The sequence below is a fragment of the Colossoma macropomum genome, unplaced genomic scaffold (genome assembly GCF_904425465.1).
Source record: "Colossoma macropomum unplaced genomic scaffold, Colossoma_macropomum, whole genome shotgun sequence".
NCBI lineage: Eukaryota > Metazoa > Chordata > Actinopteri > Characiformes > Serrasalmidae > Colossoma > Colossoma macropomum.
Genome location: NW_023494794.1, coordinates 30,048,502 through 30,060,908, shown reverse-complemented (window position 1 = coordinate 30,060,908; position 12,407 = coordinate 30,048,502). Strand labels below are relative to the sequence as shown.

Sequence of the window (12,407 nt, the reverse complement as noted above, 5' to 3'; positions counted from 1 at the left end):
CCTGTGTATAAAACCAAAATCTGAATTGTTGATCTCTCAGCAAAAAAGTCTTTAGGAATCTCTCCAAGCAGAAGATACTAAAATGAGAGGGATGAATTAAGCATTGTAATTACTCACACATCCACCAGATGGTGCCGACTAAATGGGTGCTCTTCAGTATAAAAACACATATACATATTTTTAAACTACATTTTTGCAATATTAAAGATATTTACAACATATTCAGTGTTGCACCGTCTGATTATTCACGTTTTTACTTTATTTTTTAAATTGCTTTGTGTCTGTTTCTTACAACACTCATGAGGACGTGGCATTTTTGACTCTGATGATTCAGATCAAATGATGCTCAGCAGATCAGCAGAAATGAGGAAGTGGTGGCTTATTTAAGCCGGAGCTGATCCTGTTTAGTTGTAGTTGTTAGTAGTTGTAGTTGAGACCTGTGCTGACCACCATGTCCAAAGTTGGAGGTATTGGACCGGAGAAGCCTGCGACCCCTGAGGTCCAGAAGATCTGCGATGAGGTGAGTATGAGACGTTTCTCTGCTCTCTGTTTGTTGGGATGTGTGTGTGAATGTGTGTGTTTAGATGTTGTACAGCCTCATTTCTCCACAATGTTGCGAAACAGGAACGTTCTGCTGTAAATGACTTCATATTAGGGCTGTTAAATGATTAAAATAACTAATCACATTATTTTGTGCAGTTAATCACAGTCTTATTTGCTTAAATATCACCATAAACCGAGATCTGTTTCCATTTATAGAGCCGTGCATTGTATTATAGCTTTGTGAGTAATGAATGTATTTATTACTTTCAGAAAGTCAACTTGAACCTGAATATAAAATCGTGTGAACTGTGTTATGAACACGTTAACCTTAACACCACTACTTTATATCTGAATCCTGTCTTTTATCAATTAAATCATCCTCAAAACAGCATTTTATGTCTAAATGGCCATCATAAAATCACTAAAGACTGCTCATAAATTGGCCATGGCTGAGCTGTCCAGCAACCACTCTGAATTATTTAGTAACTACTATGAATTATGCAGTATCCATTATGAATTATTCAGTGTATACTATGAATTAATCAGTATCTAGTATGAATTTTTCAGTGTCCACTATGAATTATTCAGTATCTACTACAAATTATTCAGTATCTACTATGAATTATTCAGCATCCACTGTGAAGTCCTCAGTCAGTGCTTTGACAGTAGTGTGTGAGGAGCAGCTGAAGAGTGATCTTGCTCTTGTGTCCTTCATCATATCAGAGGTTAAATAACTGTGGTTTGTTGTGTGTCAGCAGTTCTGTGTTTGACCTGTTATCAGCTCCTGTGTGAGGAGAGTGAGTGAGCCACGGTCAGGAATGTTCGACTGGGCTGTGTGAGCTCAGTTCTCACACTGACTGTGTTCATCACTCTCTCTTCTTACTCAGACTCATCTAGAGATGAACAGATCACTGCTGTTCACACACCTAAACACTGTGCTGATCTGGGTGTGTCGGGTCAGTGAGAGTGTGTGAGTGGATGGGAACTCAGGGAGCTTCTCAAACCACAGATGGTCATGTTTTTGTTGGTTTGCAGTAACTGACCGTTTTAAAACCTGTTCAAGTGGCTTATTGCTTTTATAAAACGGTGGCCAACATAAAATATGATAAAACACACAAAATTTCACTTATCATTAATAATAGTAAACATAAGCAAGCATTCTGTCCAGAAATCTAGTTCTTTTAGAGTGCGGTATCGTTGGCAAGCCACCATGGACGCTGAGGAGAACGTTCGGTCACCCATTGCGGTCATTTCATCAACTTTTTAACTTTTTGTCATATAATGATGAACATATGAAATCACAGCACTGTTTACTGCAAAAACGTTCACTTTATAAGTACTTTTTGTCACTAAATCACCACCACGAGTCTTATTTAGCACCAGTCCAGCAGTGCCCTCTCCTGACACTGGGGCTGAATCTCAAACAGCTCCCTGCTCCCTACATAGTGCACTACGTAGGAGTTTAAATACTGGATCCTGCAGCAAAACAGTGTTACAGTAATACAGCTAACAGTCATGCATTGACCATGTACATCTACAGTGAGACTCTCACACACTATGTATTTCACATAAACAAGATATCAGATCATAACTGCATTTTCACACAGTATCAATGAAGATACTGGAACACAGATTCATCAGGTATCAGACAGGGAAGAGCATCAGACAGGATTTTGGCTACTTTCATACATTTTCAGATGGATTTGATAAAAACATTTACATTACTTTTTGTCTATGTGAAATATTTCCACAAACATTTTAAAATAAACGCATTTTAAAATATATTTGGTTAATATGGCAAAATATTCTGAAATACATTTTACAGTTTGGAATGTATTTCAGCATCGACTGCAGAGTGTTTGAAATGTATTGCAAATATATAAAAATACATATCTCTATATTTTTTCCACATGAGAACAATGGAAAGAAGCTCAATTCTTCAGAATGTGCTTTTCATAAAAGTTTGGAAAAGAAAACTGTCAAATCTTTATTCAGACAAAACCTGCCCTTCATAGCAAGACGACGCACTGATGAACATGAAGCTGAGTGTTGAAGAAAATGCATCAACACAGCGATTTTATGATAAACTAAACCTTTATGGGGAGGTTTAGTGAGACGGGTGCTGAAATGCAGGTTAACCCCTTAAATTCTCAGTCTTATTACATACTGAGGCTTATTATTCAGTAACTACAGGGACTTCAGTACAAACAGGCTGAGCTGTTCTCAGATTACAGACGTGTGTAATAAAACTTTTGACCTGCTGGCAAACCCTGGCCTTTAAGGGGTTAATGTTATCCTATTGCTGTTTCAGGTGAAGCAGCAGGTGGAGCAGAAGACTTTGAGGACCTTTGAGGTTTTTGTCGCCAAATCGTTCGCCACCCAAGTTGTGTCTGGAACAAACTACTTCATCAAGGTGAAGCTTCTAAGTCTTAGAGGCAGATTTACTAAGAGAGAGACGCTAAATACTGACAGTCTACCCAAAACACTGTGCTGGTGGGTGTGGCCAGTTCACCGGGCTGTCTCCTGACTTCCACAGAAATTAATACAGGCACACATTCATAATTAACATAAAGTTTGAACACCTGATCTGAATTTTGTGTTCTCACTGCTGTGAAATCAGATGTGTTGTTGTATTATACAACCCATTTCCAAAAGACGCTGTGCAAAATGTAATTAAAAATACAATGCAATGATATGCAAATCATGCAAACCCCATATTTCATTGAAAATAGTACAAAGACAACATATCAAATGTTGAAACTGAGAAATGTTATTGTTTTTTGAAAAAAATATGCCCATTTTGAATGTAATGCCAAAAACATGTTCCAAAAACACCTGGTGGTTAATGGGCAACAGGTCAGTAACATGATTAGGTATAAAAGAGAGGCGGAGTCTTTCAGAAGTAAAGATGAGGAGGGGGTCACCACTCTGTGAAAGACTGCACCATCAAATAATGCAACAATTCAAGAATAACGTTTCTCAACATAAAATAACAAAGAACTTCTGCTTTTTATCATCTACGGTACATAATATCATTAAAAGATTCAGAGAATCTGGAGAAATCTCTGTATGTAAGGGTCAAGGCCAAAAAGCAGTATTAGCTGGCCGTGATCTTTGGGCCCTCAGGCAGCACTGCATTAAAAACAGACATGATTCTGTAGTGGAAATCACTGCATGGGCTCAGAAACACTTCTGAAAACCACTGTCTGTGAACACAGTTCATGACTGAGTCCACAAATGCAAAGTAAAACTCTAAAATGCAAAGAAGAAACCAAATATAAACAGGATCCAGAAATGCTGCCACCTTCTCTGGGCCTGAGCTCATTTAAAATGGACTGAGGGGAAGTGGAAATGTGTCCTGTGGTCCAACGAATCAACATTTGAAATTCTTTTTTTCAAAATCATGGACACTGTGTCCTCTGGGCTAAAGACCCCTCAGCTTGTTATCAGTGCACAGTTCAAAAGCCAGTATTCATGATGGTATAGGGGGCATTAGTGCAAGCTCCATTAATGCTGAATGATATATACATGTTTTGGCAACATATGCTGCATCCAGATGACGTCTTTTTCAGGGAAGGCCTTGATTATTTCAGCAAGACAATGTCAAACCACATTCTGCATGTATTATAGCAGCATTACTTCATATTAAAAGAGTCCAGGTGCTAAACTGGCCTACCTGCAGTCCAGACCTGTCACCACTGAAAACATTTGGCACATTATGAAATGAAAAATACGACAAAGGAGAACTGATGAGCAGCTGAAATCCTGTATCAAACTTCTTTTATCAACGCTTACAGAGTGCTGTTAAAAGAAGAGGTGATAAAACACAGTGGTAAACATGACCCGTCCCAACTTTTTTGAACGTGTTGTTGGCATCAAATTCAAAATGGGCAAATATTTTTCAAAAAACAATAAAATTTCTCAGTTTCAACATTTGATATGTTGTCTTTGGAGTTTTTCCCTAAAAATAAGGTTTACATGATTTGCACATCATTGCATTTTATTTTTGATTACTTTCTGTACAACGTCCCAACTTTTTTGGAAATGGGGTTGTATTACCCACTTCTATAATCTAAGAATAGCTCAGCCAGTTTGCACTGAAGTCCCTGTGGTTACTGAATAATCAGCTTTAGTATGTAATAAGCCTGGATTTGAAGGGGTTAATGTTGTTCTCTCTCTCTCTCAGATGCATGTAGGTGGGGAGGAGTACGTTCACCTGAGGGTGTTCCAGTGTCTCCCTCACGCTGGACACAAACTGGAACTGCACAGTGTCCAAACGGGAAAGGCTCTCAATGAGCCCATCGTCTACTTCTGAAGCAGAGAGAACAGTTCTAGTACAAATCAGCTAAAACATGTTCCTCCTTTATATGCAAATGTAGACATGCTTTTTACGCCTCCATTTCACAGATTACGAGGCCAAAGTTAACATGATTCACTGTTCATGTGTGAAATGGACCTGATTATTAAAATTAAAAAACAATTTTAAAAAAAAAATTGTGTGAGGGGGTCCTTTTGGGATACGCTGCCCTGAGGCAACATTGTGTGACATTGGAAAGAAATGATAAAATAGGATTATTTTCATACAACAAAACTGAGTAACTACACAATTTGTTATCTTTATTCCGAAAGTTGGGACAGTGTGTGAAATACTAATAAAAACAGAAAGCGCTGATTAATAAATTCCATTTGACCTGAATTAAACTTAAAATGATATAAAAAAAAACACAATGTTTAATGTTTCACTTTATTAACTTTTTTTTATTGAAATTTTTTGTAAATACACACTCATTCCAAATATGATGCCTGCAACACACTCCAAAAAAGGTGGATACAGGAGCGTGTTTATCTCTGTGTTACATCTCTTTTCATTTCAGCCTTCATTTTCATATTCTGAGCTCAATACGATGGGCTTTTTCAGTGTGAGACAGTTCTGGACTGCAGACAGGTTAGTCTAGCACTCAAACTCTCTGACCACGCAGCCCTGCTGCTGTGCAGAATGTGTGCTGTGTTGAGATAATCATGGATGTCCCTGAAAAAGACGGTGTCTAAAAGGCAGCATGTGTTGCTCCAAAACGTGTTCAGTGCAAACTCAGTAAAGCTGATTGTTTATCTGCTTCCCCCACAATCAGCTTCTGTCTTTGGTGTTCTAAACTAACTAGAGCTGCAGCACTGCTCTGCCTCAGGGTGGCGCTGTAGCAGACTGGTTCACCCAGTTGGTCCTTCATAGCCTAGAAACTGTAACTCTGCCTGGATTCCTCTGAAAAACTTTACAATGAGCTGCAGCAGATCTGTAAATCTGAAAACTCGCCCAGTTTCCCAAGAGTTTGGAGTGAAGAGTGACTGTTCCTCATTTCTCACACTGAAGACAGAAGAGGAGACGAGGAAGATCTCAGTTACTGTGAGGAAGAGCGCAGAACCGCACTAGAACAGAGACTCTACAGAAGAGGAGACGAGGAAGATCTCAGTTACTGTGAGGAAGAGCGCAGAACCGCACTAGAACAGAGACTCTACAGAAGAGGAGACGAGGAAGATCTCAGTTACTGTGAGGAAGAGCGCAGAACCGCACTAGAACAGAGACTTTACAGAAGAACAGCTGATAAAACAAACATTTACTGACACTGAAGCATCAGCGCTGCTATGGTGGGTGTGGCTCCTGGCTACTATTAATACTGGACTCCCATGAGGACGGGTTTGGAAGTAATTAAACAAACACACTGTAAAAATGAGAGGTCAGCTCAACTTAAAATGATCTAGTAACTGATTCCATGGCTTTTCTTGAGTTGACTCAACTTAAGGACACCAGAGTTCACACAACTCAAACTTCTTAGCTGAGTCAAAACTTCTCCCAGCTACTGTTTCTAAGTCTGCATCTCAGTTAGATAAACAAAATCAAAGTGGTGTGTTTAACTCAGTTTCCCCACTAGCTGGCGCTCCTTCTATCACACAGTTTTCCTTCTAGGCTTCAGATATGAACAGCTGTGATGTTGCTGGGATTCAAACTCACAAGCTCCTGATGTTGGGATGAACTGTTAGACAGCTGCACCACATGAAACTGTGCTCTGCCTTAAAGTCAAAACAACAAATATTTTCTCCAGTGTTTTAAACATTTGTAGACTGAGCTGCTTCATGTGTTCCTGAGTGGTGCACTGGACTAAGCTGTCACCCCAACAGGAGGTTGTGAGTTTGAGCCCCAGCGATGCCATAGCCATAAGTAAGTTTGTACTTAAGAGGAAAAATGTCCAGCAGGACTGTGTGATGGAGTCCTGGCTGGTAAGGAAGCTGAGTATAAAAACCAAGCTCATTTTATTTTCCTAACTCAGATGCAGAACTAAAAAAATAAAGGGAACCTCTAGAAGTTTGAGTTGTGTGAATTCTGGTGTCCTCAAGCTGAGTCAACTCAGCAAAAGCCATGTAATCAGTTACTCTATCATCTTGATTTGAGCTGACCTCTCATTTTTAACAGTGCACATTGAACCCTGCTGAAAAAACCCATGGAGATGATTAAGTGTTTCTGTCGGTTCCTGATGGTTTTGTACTGTGTTTTGTCTCTTATTTAATGAGTTGATATCACAGTGTAAAAGATCCTGATGGTTTAACAGGTGACCAATCTCTGATTCTAAATGCATTTGATGGTTTCCTAACTGGATCTAAAGGAGTTCTACAGGAAAATGGTGGTCTCTACTGGAAACCATTGAGCCAATTCCCAGTAGAAAGCAAAACTATTATGTTTTAATCCTAAATATTTTATTAACATAGTTTCGCTGTCAGAACAAAACCTTGTATCCTCGTAAATGGAAACTTTACAGGAGAAGAACAAACACACTTTACTTTTAATGTAAGTGAATGGAACCAGACGTCTTTTAAAGTCATTTTGGGCTGTTTCTTTTGATCCGTGCATCATGAAATTTACGCACAACATAAAGGCTAACATGCATTTTCAAATTATGTCAAAAACTGAAAAACAACAAAAATGTTGATACAGGGTTTTGTTCCAACAGCAGCAATTTAATTGTGTTTATTCTAATATTGGTGTTGTTTTCTGAGTAAATAAACACCTGCTGCCACCTGGATAAACAGCTTTTTCACTCTACTATGTGAAGTAAACTTTCCCACAGTGCTGTATGAAAGGTGTCATCTTCCATGGATGACGGCGTCATATTACTCACCATTGGAGGTAGAATTGCTGTAATCGAGCTCGCTCTGCGCTCTGTAGGTGTCGTCTGCTGCAGAGTTTACCATAACAGTAATATTCATAATGATAATCAGGGTAATAACAAGGCTGAGGACGGTGTTTACGAGCTGTGGTGTGTTTGTAAAGCGGTCAGCGAGGCTCACAGCACAGAGAAAGCAGAGCTAAACAGAGAGAGAGCAGCATGACAGCGAGGACTTTACTGATCTGCACGCTGACCGTCGGCCTGCTGGTGTCCGTCTGCGGTGAGTGACCTTTACACTCGTTCAGGGATTTCAGACAAGGACGTAAGAGTTTTGGGTCTGATCTCAGCTCAGTCACTCTCTACTGGAACTCTACACTCTTTAAAAAGATGGTTCTTCAAGAGTTCTTTAGTATATTTAAAATTTATTTAAATATTGTGAAGCATTTTCTGTCTTTCGTCAGGAAATCAGCTCACTGACAAAAACAGCGCTTTGAATTGACTCAATTCCACATGAATTAAACATTTAATAAGATTTTACTTGAAATTTGACATTAGCAGGTCTTAAACATGTCATTGTGGTGTAATTACACAGTTATAAGCTGTAATAACAGGTTTTATTCAGTAATATTACAGTGTTATGTTACCATTACTGTGAAAGATGACACAACGTTTGACTTTATGACGGCTAACTAGAGTACACAAGTGGTTCTATAAATAACCATGAATACTCAAAGAATCCTTTGCTTCATGAAAGTGTTCCTCAGATTGATGGAGAACGTACTGTGGATGGTTCTACATAGAACATTTTTGAAAAGGGCTCTATATAGCACCCAAAAGAGGGTTCTTTAAGGGTTCTTTAGTAAAGACGTTTACAAAGCATCTCCGAGTAAGAGCACTGATCTGAGATCAGGTCTCATAAGGTCATGGAATTTATTTAGGGTTATATAATAAGCATAAGCTGATCACAGATCCGTTTTAGTACTCTAAGAACTTCGCCATTGGTTCTATGTAGAACCACGGACACTGAAAGAACCCTCTACATGCTTAAAGCGCTCTTTACATGGTGAAATGTTTCTTCAGATTGATGGAGAATGTGTTGTATGTGGTTCTATGTAGAACATTTTGAAAAGCGCTCTATACAGCACCAAAAAGGGTTCTTGTACTGTTATGATGTCAACCTTGTAACAATAGAAGAACCCTTTCTGGTTCTGTGTAGAATGTGAATGGCATCTTTGCATGGTGAAATTGTTCTTCAGATTGATGGAGAATATGCTTTATGTTGTTCTATGTAGAACCTTTTTGAAAAGGGTTCCATAGAGCACTAAAAGGGTTCTGCTATTGTTGTGACATCAAGCTTGTAGCCCAGATGCCTTTTTGGTGCTGTACAGAGCACAACACATGCCATACCTATCTGAAGAACCACTTCACCATGCAGAGAATCTTAAAGCATGAAATGGTTCTTTTAGTGTTCATGGTTATATATAGAACCATTGTCTTTACTGAAGAATCCTTGAAGAACCATCTGTGTACTCTAATAAGCCATCGGAACATCAAACGTCTGGTCATCTTTCACAGTAATGGTAACATGACACTGTAATATTACTGAAGAAACCAGTTATTACAGTTTATAACTGTGTAATTACATCTGCTATGACATCTTTAAGACCTGCTAATGTCAGATTTCAAGTGAGGTCTCATTAAATATTTAATTCATATGGAATTGAGTCAAGTTAAAGCTCTGTTTTTTCAGTGAGCTCAATTCCAGACGAAAGCCATTAAGCGCTTATTTAAATAAAATACACAGAACTAAAGACAAAATAGTAAAAATAATGAAAAATAATAACAGTAATAAGAGCAAAACAAACATGCACATAAAACAAGACTTAAGGCTTAATGTGACAATTCAAATATTAAACAAACAAAAAGCCGAGAGTAAGAAGGCTCCGTGTGTTCTAGATAGTAAACAAGGGAGCAAAAGCAGGAGACAGAAAAGCAGCTCTCTGATCCAAACAGCAGAGAACATACAGGACGCCTTGGGTAAGTCTCTCTCTCTCTCTCTCTCTCTCTCTCTCTCTCTGTCTGTGTCTCTCTGTGTCTCTCGCTCGCTCTTTTTTTGCTCCCACGTTTACCGTCTATAACACAGAACAGTTAATTCAGCTCACTTAGAACAGAGCTTTACACTGAGTCCACCCCACAGGACCCTCTCTCTCTCTCTCCTTTTTCTTCCTCTCTCTCTCTTCTTTCTATCATTTTTCTCTCTCTCTTCTCTCTTTGTCTCTCTCTGTCTATCTCTCTTTCTTTCTCTAACTCTATTCCCTTTTCCCTCTCTGTCTGTCTCTTTCTTTTTCTCTCTCTTGCTCTCCTCTTTCTCTGTCTTTCTCTCCTCTATCTCCTTTTCTCTTTTTCTCTCTCTGTTCTTTCTCTCTCTTTGTCTCTCTCCCTCTTCTCTCCAAACTCCACTTTATTGCTCTTTTTTCTTTGTCTCTCCTTTCTTCTCTCTCTCTCTCTCTCTCTCTCGCTCTCTCCTCTTTCTTCTTCCTCTATCACACATTATTCACTCTTCAGCTTGTTTCTGTTGTTAAGAATGTAAATTGTGTGTGTGATATTGTTTCTGAGTACACTAGGTGTTAATGTGTACAGTGTAGTTAACTGTGCATGTGTGTGTTTGTGTGTGTGTTTGTGTGTTTGCGTGTGTTTGCATGTGTGTGTGTTTGTGTGTGTGTTTGTGTTTGTGTGTGTGTGTGTGTGCATGTGTGTGTTCGTGTGTGTGTTCGTGTGTGTGTGTGTGTGTGTGTGTGTGTGTGTTCGTGTGTGTGTGTGTGTGTGTGTGTGTGTGTGTGTGTTTCAGATCCTGCTCAGATTATTCACCCCTCCAAGAAGTTTAGAAATGTGGACGTGGGTGAGTGAAGATAAACACTCATTAACTTCCCCTCATAAACAGTGTTTACAGTGAGGTGGAGCTGCTGGAACATCTGATCATCTCAGCTCTGCTGCTCCACCAGAACCTCACCTGAACAGATTAGATCAGAGACGCGTTCACGCTGCTGAGCTCCGAGCTCCACCAGAACCTCACCTGAACAGATTAGACCAGAGACGCGTTCACGCTGCTGAGCTCCGAGCTCCACCAGAACCTCACCTGAACAGATTAGACCAGAGACGCGTTCACGCTGCTGAGCTCCGAGCTCCACCAGAACCTCACCTGAACAGATTAGACCAGAGACGCGTTCACGCTGCTGAGCTCCGAGCTCCACCAGAACCTCACCTGAACAGATTAGATCAGAGACGCGTTCACGCTGCTGAGCTCCGAACTCCACCAGAACCTCACCTGAACAGATTAGATCAGAGACGCGTTCACGCTGCTGAGCTCCGAACTCCACCAGAACCTCACCTGAACAGATTAGATCAGAGACGCGTTCACGCTGCTGAGCTCCGAACTCCACCAGAACCTCACCTGAACAGATTAGATCAGAGACGCGTTCACGCTGCTGAGCTCCGAACTCCACCAGAACCTCACCTGAACAGATTAGATCAGAGACGCGTTCACGCTGCTGAGCTCCGAACTCCACCAGCGCCCGACTGCATCTCCTACAGCATCTAGAACAGAATAACACAGAGTGGAATTATTTAAAATGAATAAATAAAAGTAAAATAACATTAAAATGAAATCTCTGCAAATGCAACAAAAGGGTTCTCTGAGTGATGCTATAGGAGAACCACTTTTAGTTCCTTAAAGAACCATGTTGGAAAAGAAGTCTGAGTGTGAAGAACATTTTTGAAACTTTACTTGATAAAACCCAGAAGGATAAGCGGTTTAGATGATGTGTGTGTGTGTGTGTGTGTGTGTGAGTGTGTACTTAATTTAAAGGTTCTTGAGCTATTTAAGGGTTCTTCCTAGAACATTAACACTATGTGGAGATTCTTAAATCTTTAGTGAGGTTCTTCATTCTCACACACCTGCTTCACCAAAAGGGTTCTCTGATCAAAATAGTGAATTTTAGAGTTCAGCATTATGTATCCGTTCTAGATCTCGCATTGTTGCTTATTATTGTTTATTACTGTTTATTGTTGTTTATTATTGTTTATTGTTGTTTATTGTTGTTTATTATTGTACTCTGAACCACATAATCCGTCTGCGTTGACCTTTTTCCACAGCTAAGTTAACAGAGGACAGCATCGTCAACGAGAACATGAGACGTGAGTACTACACCCTTAAAAAGACGGTTCTTCAAGGGTTCTTTAGTAAAGGCAATGGTTCTATATTACTATATAACGAAATGGTTCTTTACGTGGTGAAACTGCTCTTCAGACTGATGGACAATGTGCTATATTTTCTCTACTAAAGAACCCTGGTTTGGATGCACAGTTAGCTGTGGGAACGAGATCCTAATGTGTGGCCGTGACTTAGTAAGGCATGATCTCGTCCCCACGCCTTACTAAGTGGTGGCCACAACTTAATTGTTTCATTCACATGACTCACTAAGTGGTGGTCAAGCATTATATTTATTTATATAGGATGTCACCAGCAGGGCTCCACATAATACTACTACTGATGATGATTGACCACCACTAACAATACTACTAACAGTAATAATAATAATAATAATAATAATAACGATTTTTGTTTGTGTTTTCTGCTTCTCTCTTTACAGTGTCCACTCAGCGTAAGACCCATTTTAATGTCTTTGCTCTCAGATTGGTTCTGTTGTTAGT

At 39.6% G+C, this 12,407-nt stretch overlaps 1 protein-coding gene across 1 annotated transcript; it reads left to right on the top strand.

The window, feature by feature from the left end:
• The first annotated feature begins 357 nt into the window (after nt 1-357).
• On the top strand, nt 358-5,039 carry LOC118814959 (cystatin-B-like). Its single transcript, XM_036580871.1, has 3 exons — nt 358-520; nt 2,855-2,956; nt 4,730-5,039. Exons 1-3 carry the CDS (start codon nt 452-454, stop codon nt 4,856-4,858), a joined length of 300 nt encoding a protein of 99 aa, XP_036436764.1. The 5' UTR covers nt 358-451; the 3' UTR covers nt 4,859-5,039.
• The last annotated feature ends 7,368 nt before the right edge of the window (nt 5,040-12,407 follow it).